The sequence below is a fragment of the Conger conger genome, chromosome 15 (assembly GCF_963514075.1).
Source record: "Conger conger chromosome 15, fConCon1.1, whole genome shotgun sequence".
Classification (NCBI taxonomy): domain Eukaryota; kingdom Metazoa; phylum Chordata; class Actinopteri; order Anguilliformes; family Congridae; genus Conger; species Conger conger.
This window is the reverse complement of record NC_083774.1, coordinates 17,313,029-17,335,176: the sequence shown is the minus strand read 5'-3', so window position 1 is coordinate 17,335,176 and position 22,148 is coordinate 17,313,029. Positions and strand designations below refer to the sequence as shown.

Below are 22,148 nucleotides of genomic sequence, written 5' to 3'. Positions count from 1 at the left end.
ACCTGAATCTGTCTGAAAATAGTCAACGTGAGGGTAAAGTAATCTTCTAAGTGCATGAAGCTTTGGCTGGTTATTGGTAAAAATGTATTTAATATTCATGTATTCATATTCAACAAGTATTATCTGAGTAAAAATAATCAGTAGGACTATCTGTCCATTTACTTTCATACAAAAGTTTAGATCGCCATGGTATTGTTGAGCATAACATTTTTCTCCTTATTATGACCAGGCATGATCAAGTATCTCCAAAAAGAACTGTGTTTTTTGCAGAAAGAGTTCAATGCCTACACACTCAATGTCAAGCACGAACTGAAGAGACGGAGGCAGCCTCCACCATTTTGTAAGCTGCATTCCAATTCAATTAAGTGTGATGTTTTCCTTTCAATAACATTGAGACAGCAATAAAATAATGTACAACAGATTTGCGACAGTGTTTTATTGTTCAAGCATACTCTTGAGATTTGATCAACACAAAATAAATCAATTTGTTAACAACTGCCCATTCTGAAATTATATTAATATGATTGATAAATAACACTCATTGTGTTCATATTAAAAACTACAAAATGTCCTATTATTTCATTTTAGGCAAAATTTCACATTGTATTATCTTTAATGCACATGGATTGTACTTCAGTGATGTGGAGCTTACATTCTGAAGTCATGCTAGACAAAGTCCACATTAGCGTTTCCATGGTTTCCTTCTTTGGAGCATATTCCTTCACAGTAAAATGGTGGCCACGTACAGCCTGGTCTGTTGCGAAGTTAAAAATTCTCAAAGTGGTGGATAAAGTGAGTCTGGTCACGTTTGTTCATCTGCTTGCAGGCTTGCTCCACATTCTTCGTCAGGCCCGGGGGGCCACAGCTGAAGACCCCGATTTTGCCCACCTAGGGAAAGATGGGAAAAAAGAGGACTCATGTTCCTGTACAGAGAACCTAAAGACTACATGGAACTGAATACTAAAAATAACAACCAGTTTAAATTCAGAATGGACTGAAGCAGAGGTGGTTTAAAAGTTGGCAAGAACTAACCCTTCTAGAATTCACAAAAAGCAAAAAGCATTGTTCTCAGGTAACACATGTGAGGCAAGTGCATTTCTATGTCAGAGTTCACACTAAGATTTTTTAATTTTTTTTGCCGGTGATTTTCTATAGAAAGATTTCAGTCAGGCAGGCGATCATAATTCCAGCCATATCTATTATCAATGTGTGCACAATAGGCTTAATGTTACAGTATATACCAATAATGAGCTTGCATTTTTTGGCTCTGAAAATGATGTGGATATTAAATAGGACTCATTAAATAGAATCTTATCATAAAGATTATGCATACAAATATAGGTATAGATTGCATGAAAAAAGGGAAATGTGTGCATTAAGCTTTTTTCAACAAAAGAAGCTATTACAATCTAGCACCATTACATGTAGCGGCTTCAAGTAGCTTCTCTGTGAAATTGTGGCTTTGTGCTTAAAGAACCTATATCTAAATGATAAATTATACATATTTTTAAATTATTTTACTGGCCAGAATGTCAAGTAGGCCTTACAATTCACAGACTGTGATCATTTTTACCAGCCAAAAACGGGCAGTTGCCAGTTCACACAAACTCCTTTTCAGACATGAGTCAGCACATGAGACCAATTCATATGCAGCTCAACAGGAAACCTAGATGCCCAATCAACCAGTGTGGGTCTTTGGTGTGTGATGAGATACCGTATCATCTAGCTGTCATCCCAGAGCAGGGCTAGAAGGCCTCCCATCCCTTGACAATTTTTGCCATTGTGCTTTACAATAAAATACAATGAGCTTAAAAGAAGCCATCTGAGAAGAGGTCTCCCCTCCAGAGCTGTGTGGACACATCTGACCTCACCTCGGGATGGACCTCCTGAAGAGAGCTGAGGAAGGCTAGGAACGGGGGTCGCCCAAAGTGGGTTACGGAGCGCAAGCCAGTGAACAGACTCCGGTTGCACACTTTCTGGAAGTGGCGCTCACACACGTACTGCAAGAGAGTCCTGGGTGTTAGTATCATCATCATCATCATTATCAATTTCACCATCACTATCATCATTACCATGACTATCATCATCATCACCATCACTATCAATATCACCATCACTATCATCATTACCATCACTATCACCATCATCATCATCATCATCATCATCAACATCATCACTATCAATATCACCATCACTATCATCATTGCCATCACTATCATCATCATCATCATCATCAACATCTTCACAATCAATATCACCATCAATATCATCATTACCATCATCATCATCATCATCATCAACATCATCACTATCAATATCACCATCACTATCATCATTACCATCACTATCATCATCACTATCATCATCATCAACATCATCACTATCAATATCACCATCACTATCATCATTACCACGACTATCATTACATTACATTACATTATTGGCTTTTGGCAGACGCTCTTATCCAGAGCGACGTACAACAAAGTGTATACCCATAACCAGGGATAAGTTCGCTGAAAGACCCTAGAGGGAAGTGCAATTTCAACTGCTACCTGTACAACAAAGATAAGGACAAGGGCCATTTTTTTTTTTTTTTTTTTTTTTTGAACAAACAAACAAACAGAGCAAAAGTGACCAAAGTTAATTATCCAAACACTGCTTACCTAGCCAACTAAAAATACCGATACATATCATCATCACCATCATTATCATCATCATCATCATCATCACTATCAATATCACCATCACTATCATCATTACCATCACTATCATCACCACCACCATCATCATCATCATCAACATCATCACTATCAATATCACCATCACATTCATCATCATCAGCACACTTTTAATCTTCCTCTTCTTTACCCACATCATCACTGTGGCGTTTAGCCACTGTGCCATACTGAATGCAGCGGGTCTCCTCACCAGCATGGTGGTCCGTAAGTCGAACTTCTCAGCCAGCTGTGTGATGTAGATGTGGACAGAGACCAGCTCCTGTGAGTCCTGCTCTTCCACCTCCCTGATGATGTCAGATACCCACTCAAACTGCTTCTGAGTCCGAGTCACCCAGATGAAGTACACCTATGGGAGCAATGACCAAAACTAGATTGCAAATAAACTTAGAAACCGAGACCCTCGGATAGCTCAAGACAGGGTGTGGCAGTGTGCTCAATGTACACTGCAGGCCAAATGTTGGGGCTTTATTTTTAAAACCTCTTATGTTCTTGTGGTCATACTGGTTCACTGTGTTGGTTCACTCACTTTTTTGCACTGAACTCTGAACTTCACGGAGGACTTGAACACCAGGTCCTTGAGGATGGAGGCAAACGGGGTGACCCCGATCCCACCGCCCACCAGCACGGACACCTCAAAGCTCTTCCACTCCTGGTGCCCCTCCCCAAACGGCCCGTCCAAATACAGCTGTGGAGCAGAGACGCCGATCTGTTACCAGCCAATCAACGAGGAGGACACGCTGGAAGCCAGAGATTAGGCCACAAAGACCACAGAGTACCCAGGATTCTCAGCAGGCTGCCTCTCTTCCATCAGCTAGTGCTTGCATGGAATATGAGTGTGATGTGGGAGAAAAGGAGCTCCGCTATTAAAAGTGATTTGATGCACTGTCCATAATCACTCCACATATTATCCTGTTCAGAGATGGATGAAGGAACGTACCATTCACTCAGACGGAATCAACCATTCACTCATATGGAACGTACCATTCACTCAGATGGAATCTACCATTCACTCAGATGGAATCCACCAATCACCCAGGTCTTTGTGAAAGAAGAGGGCTGCAGTGTAGTATAATAGTTGAAGAATTGGGCTTGTAACTGAAAGGCTGCGGACTAAATTCCCAAGTGGGACACAGCTGTTGTGCCCTTGAGCAAGGTACTTAACCTGACTTGCTGTATGAATGTAAAAAATGCTGAAGAGGTTTGCAAGTTGCTCTGGACACGGGTGTCTGCTCGACGGCTGTGAGGGGGAGTTCTGCGCAGGCGTGCTCTTACCTTTGGGTTCTCCCCGAGCTGCTTCAGCACATCGGGGGTGTAGAGCTCCCGCAGCTGGGTGGTCCAGGGTCCCACCGCTCGGATGTGCAGGCCCAGGTTCTTCTCATGGGGGGCCGAGGTCAGCGTGAAGGGGTGATACTCATCCGTGCCCAGGGCCAGGCACGCTATCCGCACCCACTGTCCCGACCGGTACACAAAGCCCTGAGGACGCTTAAATTCCAGGTAGGTCACACCTGCACGGCAGACAGTCAGTGTGCTGCTATCAGATTCTTATGTGTTATATTCTGCAAGTCTGATCACAAGGAAGCCAAAAAAGAAAAATACTAAAAATAAACCGGGGAAAAAATTGTTGTGGAAATATGTAATCTGCAGAACTGTTGTGAAGATCTGTATGTCCTTATCAATACAACTGTCTCACAGAACTGAAACGTTGCATACAGTATCTTGTCCAAAGCCCTGTAGACAATATGCAATCTTGCAGTTCATAGACCGTTTGAGGGGTAGGTGTTCAAATTCATTGTATAGAATACATACTGTATATGTTACCAAAAATAAATGAATGAAAATTAATGACAACAACAATAATAATGTAAATATCATTTTAAAAAATCAAATCACAGGGACACATCAAAAGATCAGGCACCACCAACCCCCCACCCGCATACTGTATGTGCTCGCATCTCTAGTAGGGGATGTACTGTGGGGCAACTTATTGAGTACATGACAGCTATAACCAGGAAGTCTTTGCAGAGTCAGTGATTGACGCTGATTGGTCTCTGTGGAGGCTGAATACTCTGCCTCTTACCTGAGGGCAGCAGCTCGGCTCTGACCACAGGGATCTCCACCTTCTTCCTGCTGAGGCTGATGAGCTTGTCCAGGAGGAAGAGGATGGCGGGGGGGATCAGGTAGATGTAGAACCGAGGCTGCTGGATGAGCGCGAAGCTGCCGTGGATGACAGTCTGGCAAAGGCACAGAGACAGTATCAGAATCACAATGTGAATCATACCATTTTGTAGTTGCATAGGTCCACAGCGAAATGCTTAAATCCAATGTACAGCTTTAGCTGCAGATAACTTGTCTTACGTCCCAATGTGAATACACATCGGTTGTAAAACTGATTGGTTGTATTTCCTTAGGGATATTATTACAGGTTTATGCTGTGCTACAACTCCAAAATAAACATTATTACATGACATTACATTAATGGCATTTGGCAGACACTCTTATCCAGAGCGACGCACAGTTGATTACGCTAAGCAGGAGACAATCCTCCCCTGGAGCAATGCAGGGTTAAGGGCCTTGCTCAAGTACCCAACGGCTGTGCGGATCTTATTGTGGCTACACCGGGGATCGAACCACCGACCTTACGGGTCCCAGTCATGTACCTTAACGCTACAGGCCGCCCTGTAAACATGGTCACACACACACACGCTCACCAAAGTGAAGACAATCACGTAGAGGTAGTGGGTGATCCAGAACCCACGGAAACTGATGCGGCGAAAGTAGCGTGAGGCGAAGACGTACATGACGGCCAAGACGATGAGCAACAAAACACCGGTCATGCCTGGGGAAGGCACACGCGTGAGCACACATCCCGTGTACACAAACATGTCACATGTCCCACCCCAGTGACAGTGCGACCACACTCACAAACACCAATGCACACAAACGACAGTTTTGAGTAAGCCCGGGCAATTATACCCCCAAGTTCAAAGCACCTAACGGCACACAAAAAATAACAGCCTTATTTTTCCCACCTGGAACTGTCTCAAAGAACCACCAGGACCACTTCTGTGGAAGTTCAGACCTGGAAAATTGCATTAAAAGGCTTATGTGATATTTGTTAATCTACATATGATATGAAGCTACTTGCTTATGGTTGGAATGAATAAGCTGTTTTCAAATGCTAATAACTTATGTATTCAGGTCATTTGATTGTGTCATATTAAACTACTAGATTTCTTTCAACAACAAATATACATTTTCTGCCAGTCAAAAAATTATTTGAAAAAAGCAGTTACCCGTCATTGAAAAACACTCTGGGAAATAGACAGGCAAGGATGCTGAGATCGCTGACAGAGAAGACATAAACGTTGACCGCGTGACCCAGAGCGTGAACAACTGCAGGACAGAAAGGGGTCAGATCAGAGTGGCACTTCAAATGCCGCAATACCTTCAAAGGCAGTCCATGGAAATGCTCCAAACGGCTCTTTTCTACTCAAACCTTCAACTGTTACATTGAATCATCAATTCGCATTGCTTCAAGCAGTGTACCCACTTTGGGATTTTTCAGCAGGAAATGTTCTGTGTCAGACCTGTGAGGAAGATGGCGACCATGGCCATCCAGCGGTGGAGGTCGATGGCGGCGTCGAAGGGGATGTAGCGGTTGAGGAAGGTCTCGCGGCCCAGCGTGATGAGGTTGCGGCAGACGGTCAGCAGCATGTAGGGGAACAGGAAGGAGATGGCGGCCGCAGAACCGCGGGAGACAATGATGCCCACCGCTGTGCTCTCCGGGATGCCAGTCGCCACCGCCTGTAAACCGTAATCTACAAAATAGGCTAGGAGTTTGTGTTTGTTAGTGCGCAGGGTCTGATTCGGGAAAGCATTCAAATCAAGTCCGAATTTCACAATCGCGTATTTATTTATATCAATTGGTTGTTGCCGAACATTTGACAAAAGAGGCAAAATAGTAGGTGTACAAAACACCACATGCAAATTTTAAAAATGCTCACAAATGATCTTGGATATGATTGTACAATAATCAACCATTAAATATAATAAAAGTCACAAAATTAGGGATGAAACCCAGTTAACATGACCCTGTTGGTTCAGTGTTGGCCTAATGTTGTTGCGTATCAGTGAGCATCATCAGCATCAACAAGCCAAAGGGCAAGCAAGAGTGCTCCACCATTACCCACGAACCACAGGCTAATACAAATCAAAATTGCTGTGCCATTATAGCTTGCTTGTAGCACAGGTTGCTGATTGATAGTCACGCATTTGATCAAATCAGTCCAACTGTGTGTAAATGCTGGTAGTTGACATAGGCTAAATTAACCCTCAATTAACCCTCATAGTTGGTTCCTGATGCAGAAGCATCTGTTGGGGGAAACTTATTTCGGACCGAGAGAATGCCAGTATTCTCAAATGTTGAGAGGCATTACTGGACCAACATTCAGAAACTAACTGATTATTAATAATTGGCTGACTACAGTACAGCCAACAATGTACTGTGGTTGGCTTCTGTTCATGTCAGTCACCTGTCATATGCACTGATGTCCAACACTGAACTCACCAGGTCACATTTAAAGGGCGGCCCATTATCCTGGGGAAACTTACAGTAGCATCTCTCCAGAGTGACGCCCGCGGAGATCCCACATATGATGGCCAAGCAGACCATGTGGCGGCGGTAGTTTTCCACAAAACGCTTGAACTGTTGGACCCTCTGCTGCAGACGGCTCCTGGTGTACCTCTCTCTCCGGGGCTTCACGTACACGTGTGGGCTGCTGAGCCCTGCCCTAAAATAATTACCACATTTTCAGAGTGTGTCTTTACACATACTAAGTGCATAAACATACCAAACATGCATAAGGTGTAAGGTCGTTGAAGTGTAACAGGTGAGAAATTGCCTGAGTCCAAGGTGGGATTTGAACCCCGGCCTCTCACTTGTCCAAATATTTGTTGAATAAACGCGTTACCAGTCAGCTAAAGACGAACTTGCCTCTAGCCAAGGACAACAACGTTCTTTTGAATTTGAGGGTTACGTCATCGGGGAGTGTTGTCGCGATAACCTGCTACCAGCCTTCGCTTTCACTGCACTTCACCATGCTTACTAGCGAACTAGCTGAGCTAACCATGCTACAGAAGCACAGATTTATTTTCATGGCGGCACACTCATGAGCCAGTGATCTGCTGATCTTCAGTGAAATGAAAAGGTCTTCACAGCCCATCCTGTGAAGCATCAGGATGGGCTGATGCTTCACAAAGGAAACAATACTGTCCCAACAAGTCTCAGCCACAGGGTTAATTGAGGTGACATCACTGGATCAGGCCTGGATCGGTAGACATGATGTCACTCGTGCCTGACCAGCACGTCACTTGCACCACCATCGCAGGTGCCCTGGCACACAATTACGGGTTAACAGCGCGAGTTAAGCTCCTTGCATTAATGCGGAGCTGCAGAGAATACCTAAGTCCCTGTTATTATTAGCACTGTATGTCACCAGAGGGAAAGCCATGTTGAATTGCATACCCACACAGGAATGCTCATAATTACTAGCCGGCCCAGCCTAGCAATAGGTGTCTTCCCACTAGACTGAGACTAAAGCACATGTACAGACTTTGTACCCAAAATAATTGCCTTTGCAAGGGAACCATACACAAAACTTGGGATTGGTTCAGTTCAGTTTACTTGTGTGAACAAAACTAAACCTAGTTTTAAATTGAACACTTAAAGGCCACACAACAAATCGTTCTGCAGCTGATTCCCATTTTTGAAATCAAAAGTTTCTGGAAATTCTGGAAAGTGTGTTTCACCCCTGACTTACTTTGTTTGGCCACTGACTTAGCGACTTAAACAGACGTGTATGGGGACATGAGACATGCATGTACAATAATGAGAAAGCAAGGAGGGCGGCCAAAGACCATGAGGTCAGTCAGGCTGTGATTTCACCCTGCTCACCACCCTGAAGGGCAAAACAGATGGGTTATAACCACACTGCATGCCTTTAGATAGAGGCTGGGCCACAAGCGCAGTGAAGCTAAAGCTTGTGTCGGATGTGTCTTTCCCCGTTTCTTTGTAAGCGATACTTTCGGGTCATAAACATGTAAAAGCTGAATCCTGCATGAATTGGTGAAGAATGATGTAACAAAGAAAATGCTACTTTTTCTCAGGAGGAAAGGTGGGCGAGGAAATACACTTCATCCGCCACACAGACTTTATCACAGGGGTGTCAAACTCTATTCCTGGAAGGCCATGATTTCAGCTGATATTTTTGGCTTCTTTTCAATCAGCTGCAACTTAAGTCCTTGATAACAAGGTATGTGGACTATTTAGCCAAACATTGACTTCCAAATGAATCACTAGTGTTGAAGCAGAAGGAAAACCAGCAGACACCATTCAGGACTGGATTCTGACACCTGTGGCTGAACATTAAACCAAAATTAGGCCTTGAAACTGTACAGTAGCTGTTCCAAACTCCAAATTATGGAAATACCATGTTAATAAAATGGAAAATGAGAAACAAATCATACTTTTTCTGTAATCTTCGACGCAGATCTTGCCCCTCTTTCTTCACACTGTCATGGGTCAAATTACTGTCCGTGTCGGTCTGTAGACTGAGAAAGAGCATATCACAAATCTCAAATCCGGACTCAGCACTCCACCAATGCATGACCAAACCAGGGAGTGTAGCACGGTGAATTCCCCCTCCTTCACTCCTTCTCTGGTGTTTTATCAGCATTAACTCACACTCCTGTGGTGATGAAGGACACACGCTGGCTCCTTTGAGGTCGTCTTCTGCCCTGCATCTCCATACCTGTATTGAACATGAGGTGGACCATGGCCAAACACAGAGCAGTGAGATCGAGCATAGTCAGTGCACCAAACAGAATAGCTAGCTTTACCTACACATATACCCATATACAGTGGCCTGTTTAACTGCCTCTGCTGTTTCCCACCAGACAAACACCAGAGTTTCAGTTATTGCTGGTTCCAGAGCCCTACCAGCAGACCCCTCACCTTTGACGTTGAGTTGGGCGAACTGCAGCTCCTTCTCGTGGTCACGCAGCAGGAAGTGGAAGTCCTCCCAGGTGATGTGTTCCTTGTTGTCGAAGCCGGCAGCTTGCAGCATGGCCTCGATGGCCTTATCCGCCTGGCTCTTGGAGAGGCAGCTGCTGGAGATTTCCATGAAGGACCTACAGTGTACCAAGTAGAGGACAAGCAGACACTTTCATACTTATGTGTTTAACTCTTTGAAGAGTAGGATTTTTAGAATGTTCTAAAACTCAACTGCATCGGCACTGTCAGTGTTCTAAAACTCAGTGTTCGAATTCAGCCAGTGTTCTAAACCCAGTGCTATAAAAGTCAGTGTTCTAAGTCAGTCAGTGTTCTAAAACTCCATTGCATCAGAATTAAAAAGCTCACATATTTGTGATCTTACACCTGTAGTGGGTTCAAATGAAAGTCATCTTAGACAGTAAGTTGAGAGAAGTGTTCACACACATGCTGTCACTACTATTGTCAGAGTGGTCGCAATCAATTCAGTTATTGAGGAAGCTCAGAATAAAGGTACTGTATATATTTATATTCTTAAGAATGTGATAAAATTGCGAGATACATTCTAATGATCTAAACCTTCCTCACAGTTTTGGGAAATTGCTACATAATTTGTAATCAGGGCGCTGATTATACTTATGGCTATCAATGCATTCACCATGTGTTTATATTGTGATATAATTGCTTCGCATCGTGCCTCATAACACCCTTGTAGCTGTGATACAGCACTGCCTTTCATGTCCAATTGCTTAAGCCTCACCTCAGTAATGTTGAAAATTCCTCTTTGGATAAGAAGCCATCTCCATTAATGTCATGCATGGTGAATAGAAGCTTGGACTTTTCCTCTGGGGAACCTGTATATTACCCCAGGAAACACACACACACACACACACACACACATATACACACACACACACAAACCCAAAAAAGAGACAAGCAAGTAAAAGTATGAATGTCAGGGGACCAGACTCTTAGTTAGCACAGCATGATTAAGTGAACAGAATGGCTGTGAAGATCACAGGTTCACCTTTCATGAAGATGGCGATGACATCCAGGAACTCCTGGAAGGAGAGGTAGCCGTTGCCGTCCTTGTCAGCCAGAGTGAACATGGAGTCCACAAAGAGCGAGTCAGGCTTCAGGCCCAAGGCATTAGCCAGCTCAGCACCCGTGAGCTCACACTGGAGAGCTTCCCTGGTCTTACTGCTGGGCACAGCGCTCAGATCCCCCGCATCACTCCTCTCTATCTCCAGGACCTTCAGGGAGACCCACAGAGATAAACATGATTGCTGTAGAATGCAGTAGATAACAGTAACAATTCAGGGAGTGGACAATCTGTAATGATAACACAACATTAGCATCGCACAGAGAAATTGAGGGCTGTGCAACCAAGTACATCATGTTTATTGATTGGGGCAGTCTGTAGTGTAGTGGTTAAGATACATGACAGGGACCCGCAAGGTTGGTGGTCACGATAGCCACGATAAGATCTGTGCAGCGGTTGGGTCCTTGAGCACTGCTCCATGGGGGATTGTTCCCTGCTTGGTCTAATGAACTGGAAGTTACTTTGGATAAAAGCTTCAGCTAAATAACATGTGATGTAATATTTATTAAGTCTCCAAAACTCAACAATTCTATATATCAGTACGGTTTCTAGTAGGTGCATTTTTCCAAAAGTAGCGATTGTGTTTATTGTGCAATACTCCCATTAAGACAGATGTTTGAAAATTGGTTTGTCTCAGGAAATATTTATATTTTAAGCAAGGTCAACAATATATGTTTTGTGCAGATTCATACGATTATTTCCATTTTCCTTCTAATGCACATTTAGGCCTGTTTCAGTATTTAACATTTTCCAGAACTGTCAAGTGTAAAAAAGTGCATGAACTGAACTCATATTGTAAATGTGCATAAATTCACACTAATGGATGGAGAAGGAGCGGAAGACAGGCTGAATGTTTATGGCAGAGTAACCCCCTGAGAGAGGCTGACCTGTGCGAATGCATGCCTGAAGAAGGTCTCCACGATCTGGGCCCGCTGGTCCCGGGTCACAGCCTCCTTCAACAGCTCCTTTTCCCTCAGCTCCCGCACCACCACACCCAGCCCCTCGTCCGACCGCACGTGTCCCACAAACTCAGTGCGTCTGCTCTCGTCCTCGAAAAACAGCACCTGAAGCCAGACAATGAACGCCGAGGATGCAGCGGCAGCAGAAAGAGAAAGCTTAATGAACTGAACGGCTGTCGGCCGTTTGACATAAAAAAAGAGGAACTGAGGGTAACGCCGGGTACCGACAACTCAAATAAGCAGCCGAAAATAAATCTGTACAATGTCAAAGTAAGCAATTCATAAAATTATAATTAGGACAAGAAAGTCACCATTCACAGTCTCCTATAAAGATAACTGAGGTAGTCCCTGTAAGAATAAGTGAATGGTATCCGGTAAAAGGTAAGTAATGTTATTATTCTGGGGTAATGGTTTGGCACTCTCAGGGGGGCCAGCACACAGTGCCTGCCTCTCACCAGGTCATACTCTTTGGGCACTTTGAGCAGCAGGGCCCGGTGATGGAGGTTGTTGGAGAGCACGATGTCCAGCTGGCCCTGGCCTCCCAGGTGGAGGGTGCGGAGGATGGTGCCTCCGGCGTCCATGACCTGCAGCCTCTTCTCTGAGTCCAGATCCAGTGCTACAGGCCGCAGGGCCTCTTTAGGGCCCTGCCACTCACAGGCTGGGAGGGAGAGAGGGAGAGAGGGAGAGAGAGAGAAAGAGAGGGAGAGAGAGAGGAAGAGAGAGGGAGGGAGGGAGGGAGGGAGAGAGGGAGAGAAGGAGAGAAGAAGGACGGGAGAGACAAGGAGAGAGAGCAAGAAAGAGAGAGGGGGACAGAGAGAAAGTGAGTGAGGGATGAAGAATGAGAGAGGGAGGGAGAGAGCGAGAGAAGGAGGGAGGGAGAGACAAGGAGAGAGAAAAAAAGAGTCTTAGTTTAAAAAAAAATGTAGTTTTGTATTATCAGTTTGTATAATAATGTGAGCCCAGTAGAGGACATCTGCATAGCTATAACCATTTCTCAGCTCATGACTTCCTTCAATTGTTTAAACTGCTTTTTTATACCAAGATTCTGTTGGTAACAAGAAGTGTCTGTGCTGTTTTTTTTGCTAGGCGAGTAATGGATGTTCCGCCTTTAATCACACCCCATAATGAACGTATATAATTCACCAGAAAATCACTACACTCACTAAGATTCAGCAATAACATTCAATGTAAATAATCCAGAGCTGACCATCTGGTTTCTGTAGGTTTTCTCTCTGCCCACCTGTTCTCCCCACAGCCAGCTCCTTTGTGCTATCCACGGCCTTCTGCATCTTCTCAAACCTCCTGAACTTGGACTTCCGGAAATAGGCCACCAGATAAGCAAGGAGAAAACACACTTTTAGGAGAAGTGTGAGAGAGAGAGAGAGAGAGAGAGAGAGAGGGGGAGGTGAGATTACAGCCTTAACCTTTCAAAAGCAAATAATCTTTCAACGCTCAGCGCAATACAAACAAACATTTTGCTACTACTCAAAACCCACCATCTGATCTGTCTCACTTGCTGTGCTGTTTGTTCCAAAAAATTAGTATATAGTAAATAGTTAAATATAAACAAGTTATATACAGTAGTTACATTTATAACACATTGATGCTGTTTATTTTATTTCCCATCTCTACTGTTCATGTTGTCAATCAATCAAAAGTTTTCTAGATTTTTTCTAGTAATGGCTGAATGACTTCATAGACCCTTGCAGTACAGCCTCTTTGGAGCCTGCTGTATATAGAATGATTGAAAGGCACACCGAAAGGCAGGAGTAACAAGGCCGCAATCGTGATCCCGAATCCGGCCTGGCTGCCGTCAAAGTAGTCGAGGGTGGTGGCGTTGGTGCAGGGGAAGAGGTGTGTAACATCTATCTGCTGAGGCTGTCGACAGGGGTCACCTGCATGACAAAAAGATGCTTCACTTCAATACACGTGTTTTACACAGGAATGGGCTGTCATGTACATCTAAATACATGCCAGCAGGTATTTCATGAAGATCATTAGCACTCGATTAAAGTGATGACAATTCCTTTCTTGTAATTATACAGAACTAAAGGTTAAGAAAAACATAAACAACTATTTCAACCTATTTTATTATACACTGTGCTCAGAAAGCTAGACTATATTCCATGCAAATGCATTCCAATTGGTCTCATTGTAGATATGTAGATTTCTGAAACTGTCCGCCCTTTTTTCATTTCTATGACTGGCAGGGTAATGACCCCAGATGATAACTGTTCAGTAATACAGTCACTCGTCTCAGCAAGAAATAAAAATGTTAAAATAGTGTACATAGATTTCTGTGACAACCACCATCATCTGAATAATTTTCATTCACCATCTTCCCACTGGAAAACCTTCTTCTGGATGTCCCCTGGTTCCGCACTGGTAACAGCAATTAGCACATCATGGAAGGTCGTATTACGGATGGCTACAATCTCCTCAGATGTGAACAAACTGGAAGAAATTCAAAAATAATAATAAAATATATCAAATCTCGAGAGCCAAGAGAGAGAATAAGGACATAAGGGTTCACCAGTGTTTCTTTCAGAAATAGTTCAAGTGAACAAGTAACCTGTAACAAGATAAATGTTTTAACGTTTATTTACCCATTTTGGATGTTCTCGAACCAAAAGCGGTCTGCGTTCCTGATGCGCTGAAACTGGTCGAGAATGATGGAGGAGAACAGTGGCCCCGGGCCCCCCCAGGACTCCAGGAGGCCCCCTGGGAACAGCTCCAGTTTGGAGATGTCATTACCATAGAGTGCAGCCAGATCCTGGAACAACTATAAAAGTAAATGCAAGAGTTAGAACATGAGGGAAACCTTTTTTCAGTGCCTCTCCTACTTTCCGTGGAAGTTTTCTGTAAATATGTCACCTGAACTGTATACTTACCGTACTTTAATGTTTGTTGCTATCAGGAAGTAAAATGTTTTTGTTACTTTGGTTCTCAGAAGGAAAGGTGGGTGAGGAAATACACTTCGTCCACTACACAGACTCTATCACAGGGGTGTCAAACTCAGTTTAATAATCAGATAATAATCAGCTTCTTACATTGTAATTTAAAAGTTCCATAAAAGGATCTTATGAAGTCTCTATTTTAAGAGCAAGTGTCACACCTTTCTTTGCACCTAGGTGCAGTATCATTTTTAAAGCAGAATCTCAGCTGGGTTGTTTGAGCAGAAACCTCTTCCCATACACTCCATAGTGTCAAATGGGGAGGGAGGGATTCAGTCAGCATGGTATTCTCTGCCTCACCGTAATTTTTAGATTTATAGTGTTTCAGAGCTACGAGAGCAGAGCTAAATAAGCACACTTTATGGGAAGAAGAAAGAGAGCCGGGTTACAAGCCTTTAGGAGGGCACACCTGTTGTACAGACTGTGTCCTTCCAAACTGACATTGCAGCAATTGACTATTCATGATTTATTTATTTATTTATTTATTTATTATCCTTTATACAGGGTAAGTTGACTGCGCTCTTTTGCAGCAACACCCTATTAATGCCCCCCCAAGTTACCTATCGTGCATGTCTTTGTATGATTCCAAAGATAAGGAATATCGATAAAATGCTAGATAAAAAGATTTGGGTTTGCTCTTTCTTGATCCTGGTTTAGTTTTGGTATTTGGCACACTGGGTCTTGGCATGGGTCTCCATCAAGGACAGTAAGTCTTGGGCTTGGTATCAAGGGATGTGCTGTTGACCAGAGTCAGGGTCTTGACATATGGGCTGTCAGTCAAGGTCTCAAAGAAGCAGGTCTTAGTCTGGTCTTAGTCTGGGGCATGTCCAGCCTGCACTGTGGTTGGCCTCTCCATGGCCCTTACCTTTGGGTTAGTTCTGTTTAGATGAGAGTTGATATGCTCCCAGGTGCTGACTGGCTCTAGGTTGAATGCAATGCGGGCCTGGTTGTAGCTGGGCAGACCAGAGTCCCTGCCCCTCTGGATGGTCAGAGCCACCAGGTCAGAGCGGGAGAACCTCAAAGGACCGTACATGTAATCTAGCCATAGACAAGAGAACAAAGGCCAAGCGATTCACTTGTTTATACTGAACGCTGGAGCACAAACATCTGATTTATTTTGAATTGTTGAGGATGATATAAGCACATAATTGACTGTGGCTTTGTAAAGAGGAGACTTGACTTAATACAACTAGTCATAGTAATATCAAGTAATGCTAGGGTTCCCTGTAGATACTTGTACTATCCGCAAACAAAGGAACTACAATATGTGAGCACCGCCCCACTGTCTTATGAGGCTGGGCTGGTTAAGCCTGTCAAAAGACCACAGTTAAACTGCATTGTCCTGTATTAATACATGAAAGGATACTAAAGCAAACAGATGACAGGAAAAACTAAATAACAATGACCTCTTAAATCTTCCACAATGATGTTGTCTTCTCGCTCTGCAATCTGAGAGGCCATGCCCATAATGAGCTCATCCACATCCAGGCTCTCCTGCAGGTTTGGGTTCTGTGATGCACAAACAGTCACAGTCAGAGTCATCTCCACCTGACCCATACCCCCGCCGCCTGCTAATGTCCACTCCTCTGACATTTTCCACCCACACCCATCTAACCTCCTCCTGTTTACTAACAAGCTACATGTCTTCAGAAGACAGTGAATGAGGTCTCAATGCTAAGGACCTGACAGTATACAATATTGCCTTACAATATTGATTGAATGGATTGAATGCTATGTTAAAGATAATGCACAAGCTGTAGTTCTTCATTGAATTTGGGTAATTAATCCCAATATGCAACTTGAAAGGTTAAGTTTAAGTAGAGTCATCAAAGGAAAAAGGGCACTTTGCTGTAGTTTAAATAAAGAATGGAAATTTCTTCTGCTCTGTGAACTCTGCTCACTTCTCTATTGACAATTAACCTACAGTAAATCTATCCTGTGACCCCATCAATTCAGGAAGCACAGGACCCAGTCAGTGGACCCAGTCTCTAGACTTGGGGTCGAAGTCCAGAAACTGAAACCTTCATTTTAGACTCATTCAAATCTGCAGTGTTTGTGGGTAGCAGTGAGCGGTCAGACATACGGTAAGCAGTACCTTCCTGTTCCAGAAGCTGTTGCACACACGCAGGGCAGGAGCTGTGCTCCCGTCCATGTTGATAATGCGCCGATAATGGCAGGTCCTGTTCCTGTGGCCAAAATAAACAAACATTTCTGATTTACTGTCAGCTTTACTGTCAAGTTGCTTTGTTTCCTTAAGAAATCGGGTCTAATAATCAATATTGAGAAACACTCAATACTGAAAGCATTTAGCCAAAGAGGAATTATAATATTTCTGTGTCAATCATTTGTGCACTGTACTGTTTGGCTGAAATTATAAAACATTACATTCTATAAACACAATAGCCCTTATCGGTCATACTGCACACCTTAAAGAACAATAAAATGAGTTATTTGTCCAAGGTTGCAGTTCCAGTAAATTAAACTTTACTGGACAAACCCAGAGTGCACGTGAGTGTCCGTTTTTGTGTTTGTGTGTGTGTGTGTGTGTGCGTGTGTGCGTGAGTGAGCAAGCCTGAGGCAATTCATATATCAGTTAATCAAGCACAATCAGTGGTGGATCAGCATTGTGCAGAAGTTGGTACAGAACAGTCCTCATAAAACTATTTATTAACACAACTCTGGTAATTATTCTGCAAAGAAGTAAGTAGTATTACGGTGTGGGTTCAAATCACGACCAGTAGTAAATGGACTTCAGGAATGTTCAGGATGTTCAGGAAAATAACTGAACGTTACCTCATGTAAACACCAGGGGGAACCATAGTGGATCCAAACCTCATGGCAGCTGCCTGAAACTCTGGAGAGATCCCAGGATCCACATATTTCTGGTATCCTATGAGATGAAAGGGGACACAATCAGCCAATACAAACCACACTTTGGAAATACATTTATGTACTAATTCTGTGAAAAGCTGAAGGTTTCTGCAGGCTACGTTACTACATTCCATTAGTCAACAAACTTCACAAACTAAAATACATCCCCACCATGAAAGGCAGATGACAAGAAAGAACACATAAATGCTATATGTGGGACGGTGTTAACTCATCAAATTTGTTTGGGGAAATGTTTACACCATGTGTTGTGAGAAGTTTCCATAGAGTGGGTATAATCTCCTGAAAATCTGACATCACAACTGGTGACAGCTCACTCTTGTGTCATAGAAGCACATACACACACACACACACACACACACACACACACACACACACTCAGAAAAACACACACCCTGATATGTACACGTTCTGCTGTGTTCTGCTGCACACATGGTACATGTTTGTTCTCTCACCTGAGTATGAAGGTACAGCCTCACTCCCCAGGTACCCTGGCAGCCATTCATAAAATACAATATTCTGATAGGAGAAGAATCACAAACTTCATTTCCTAAAATCATATTAATGAAAAATAAACTTGCTTCATACCAAAAATACCATTTTTAAAAAACAATTTTCCCCCCAATTTGAATGTTTTTGCTGAAGACATCTGAACTCAACGCTGAAAAATGCATTTTGTTGTATCTGTAGACCTAAGGCAAATTAGCACAGCGACTGTGTTGAAAGCCATGCAGGTGAGAAAATGGCAGGAAATTTCCCCAGTTAAAATGGCATCTCAGAATAGAAGTGAGGTAACATGGCGTGATTCACTCACGTCCATTAAAAGCGCTGCTGCTTTTGTGTCCAGGCGGCTGTAGCTAACACACATTAATTATATGATCAACGGTAAGAAAAGGGCGGATGTACCTGGAATGTAGCAATAACCCTTTTCCTGGAGTTTTGAAACAGTTCTTCATCTGACCACGATGGGTGTTGTACTTGCAGCTTGGATGCCAGGTAATTGTGGTATCTAAACCATATAATCCCCTCTGCCACCGTGAACACATTCTCATTGCCCCTGGCATTCCCAAACTCTAGAAAATTGAAACACAGGGTTAGGGTGGGATCACTGAGTATGTTGTTTTTACTTGGTGAGCCTCTCAAAAAGATCTTCTAGATTCCCATGCCTTTGAGAATGGTAACCACTAAAATGTAAAGCTTAGAGTACAATTTAACTGGTTTTCTTTACTTAAATATAAGCAAAGCTTGTTGTGGTGATGTCAGTTCATGTATATTTTTAGTAAACTAACGACTAAAATTCAATACTTAAGGCCAATGTTTTCCACCACTCTTCGCAATCAACAACATTCCATCTGACCAATCTAAAAGCTTAAGACTTATTTGCAATTCACAGCAAGATTTTGAAACCAAATCACTCAGCAAGGTTTCTGGATATATAATCCCATAATTGAAGTGCTTCACCTGATTTGAACCTGCACCCTCAGCCCAGTGTACCACAGTGGCAGGTGGGGAGAGGGGGGTCTTACCATAGAGTCCCTGCCGCCCGTGCTGTCCAGTAGAGGGGTCCGCGGGGCTCCACATGAAGTAGAGACTGTCCGTCTGCCTGGGCAGGTTCTGCAGGGGTGTCATGGCCAGGAGCCCCCCGGAGAAACTCCGCAGAGCATCGCACCAGGAACTGGACGAGCCGTAGATGGAGCTCCCGTCGATCCAGGTGGTCACATGGTTTACCTGGGGGACCAGGCAGAGCCCCGGGATCATTATGCTAAACAGGTTCGGTTAAGAGTGACACTGTGACTGACGATGTGTAATGTAAGTCGCTGGACGCAGTGATTGGGTTTATACTCCGGGCAACTGGGCAACATATTTTGCTATGGATAACAACCACAGCCTACATCAGGCAACAATAGAATGTTCATGAACATTCTGTGATTTCAGTTGAGTGGCACTGAACAGTGCTTGGCCATGACACTCCTTAATTTGAGATTAGATTCTGTTAAAACTAAAGTATACAACATTCAGATGTTGAAATATCTGAACTGGTCATATAATTGAGCGTTTTTTTCTTACAGACTGTTGGTTTCCTCAGAATGGAGGTATGCAGTAGCCATGCAGAGAGGTCACCCGACATGCACACAGTATAACCCAGGCGCAGGTACCTGTGTGCGGGGGTTGTTGGGGCTTTGGCTGCTGTCTTTGGTCCACTGGCCACGCTGGAACGGAAGCAGGGTTTGTCCAGTAGCATTGGGGTCGAAAACGGGATCACCTTTCGGAACCGGAATGTGCATGAACTCCGGAGGGCAGCCAGAACGTCTGGAGTCGACAATCTCAAACACAGCATGGTAACCTAAGCAACCATGGAAAAAAGACACACAGGCAAATTATCCTTCTACCATGTTCATTAAGAACAACAATTAAGAACGTGTTGGGTTTTATAATTCTTTGAGTGGATGATGCAGTAAGAAGTGCCATTTGGAAATTCATGCGAATGGTTATTTATTAATGAAATGTTGAAGTACTTCACTGGGTCATTTAAATAAGCATGCAACCCTGAATGTAAGTAGTTGAAAAACAAATGACCCTCCCCCCCTTTCAGTTGCATAAGTTTAATTTGCTTTATCAAACCAAAAACCCCAAGTAATTACTCCAACCAGTAGAATCAATTTGTCTTGCTGCATACAAATGGGGCCATGCTCAAGAAAATTTATAATATTCAAACTGGCCTTTAAAACCTAAGGTGATTGTATTAGTTAACATTCCAAGAGTACGTTATATACAGTACAGTACAGTACAGTACAGTATCTTCCCTCACAGTACAGCCTTGATTTTACTGTGAATGGGGAAAAGGATGTGGTTGGGGTCGGTGCAGTATCATTGTTGGTACCATAGATGATGGGACAATAAAAGATGGATCAATTTTCATTGATGGAGCAATGATGCACTTTCTAATAGATGCATCCAACAATGCAATGGGCCACCGGTGAACAACCTCTGCTCTAGAAGCACAGTGTACAATTAATTTGCATTTGGATATTCCATCTTACAGAAACACCATTAGGCTACTCCCAGCAGGAAGAAGAGGATTACAAATAGTGTAGGGGGAACTTTTCTGTAGCATAACACCACAGTTGCTCTGAGATTTGGCCATGATACAAAAACTATGAAGTCCTTTGTGTGAGGATCAGAGAGCAAAAATTCCTCAGAGGACATGTTGCTTAGGTTGATATGGAAGTCTAAATGATCCTTGTGGTTTGAATATGTGAGTGAATGATGTGTGGACCTGTCACTAGAGGAGGATAAGCGTGTGGGGGCCCAATGATATTAAGCGTCTGAAATAACCATAACATTAGCCTTAAAAGCCATTGTCCAGCAAATACTTTGTAATGAGCCCAATATAATAGTTTACTAATCTAGAAAAAACGCTCATGTAATATTGACAGGTCTTAGTTTACTCATACGACAGGTTCTTAAGAGCAAAAATGCTAGCATGGTAGCTACCTGATGCAGATAGGGCGAGCGTGGTCAATAATAAGTGATGCTGTAGCTGCAAAAATACTGAGTTTATATTTGCTAAATATGTTTACGTTTTATCTCAATAGTCCCGTTCTCTAATCGTTCTCGCCTGCCCTCTTGTGGCAAATATATAGATGAAAACAGTAAAATTGTTGATCTCATTACATACTGTATTATTTGGGCTTCCTCGTCCCATTTTTCATTACTGAATCTCAGCATAGGAAAGGTTTGTAAAACCTAGGGACTTACCAAAAAATACAGAGAGCACAGTCCTGTTCCGCATGGAGGGCAAACCAGAAGGGCCACTCATGGCAACATTGCTGACCTCGCGTGCATTGGGTAACTGGGGCTCGTGGAGAGGCTGATACACTCCATCGGAATAACGTGCAGGCAGGAGGCGCATGAGAGGAGAACCTGCGTATAATGTAAAATAACCGATTAATAAGGTTAGGGCTAAACTGTAAACACAATCACACACGTAGCAGTGGGTTATTATACATACGAGAAATATATGGAAAAATGGATTGCAGGTAGATATGAGCTAGCAGAAATGGAGGATTGTGCTACCAGCAGCAAAAGTTAAATATTCGGGTCGGAAATGTATGCAGCGTGAGAAACGGGCGAATTACAAGGAAAGTTTATTACCTGCAGCCCCTCTGTTGTGATGGGCCAAATTATTATACCAACCATCAAAGCGTTGCACTTCCCAAGTGACACTGGAGAGAGAACCTGTACAGTAAAACGAAAATATTTGCTGTTATAGGCTACCTATTGACAAATAACAATACATTATCTACATATATTATCTAAAAAATCGCTATCACAAATACTTACATGTGGTTTTAAAAATGGATATCACCAATAATTCAGCGAAGAGGCACCGTGCTGGCCTCTTACGCAAATCCATTCTTGCAAAGAGACCCAGCCAAGTAGAACCTCTTTCTCTAA

At 43.2% G+C, this 22,148-nt stretch overlaps 1 protein-coding gene across 1 annotated transcript; it reads right to left on the bottom strand.

Moving 5' to 3' along the window:
- Window positions 1–407: 407 nt before the first annotated feature.
- Window positions 408–22,107, bottom strand: duox (dual oxidase). The gene is made up of 33 exons (XM_061222571.1): window positions 22,098–22,107; window positions 21,846–21,929; window positions 21,450–21,614; window positions 19,847–20,034; window positions 19,217–19,418; window positions 18,597–18,763; window positions 18,146–18,209; window positions 17,595–17,691; window positions 16,897–16,987; window positions 16,208–16,310; window positions 15,667–15,839; window positions 14,454–14,629; window positions 14,183–14,301; window positions 13,605–13,742; window positions 13,088–13,201; window positions 12,303–12,505; window positions 11,776–11,952; window positions 10,814–11,039; window positions 10,547–10,640; window positions 9,751–9,926; window positions 9,483–9,547; window positions 9,264–9,340; window positions 7,350–7,528; window positions 6,326–6,556; window positions 6,032–6,131; window positions 5,768–5,817; window positions 5,447–5,574; window positions 4,816–4,969; window positions 4,011–4,243; window positions 3,265–3,423; window positions 2,929–3,084; window positions 1,872–2,000; window positions 408–888 (listed from the first exon to the last, which is right to left on the bottom strand). Exons 1-33 carry the CDS (start codon window positions 22,105–22,107, stop codon window positions 766–768), a joined length of 4,551 nt encoding a protein of 1,516 aa, XP_061078555.1. The 3' UTR covers window positions 408–765.
- Window positions 22,108–22,148: the final 41 nt, after the last annotated feature.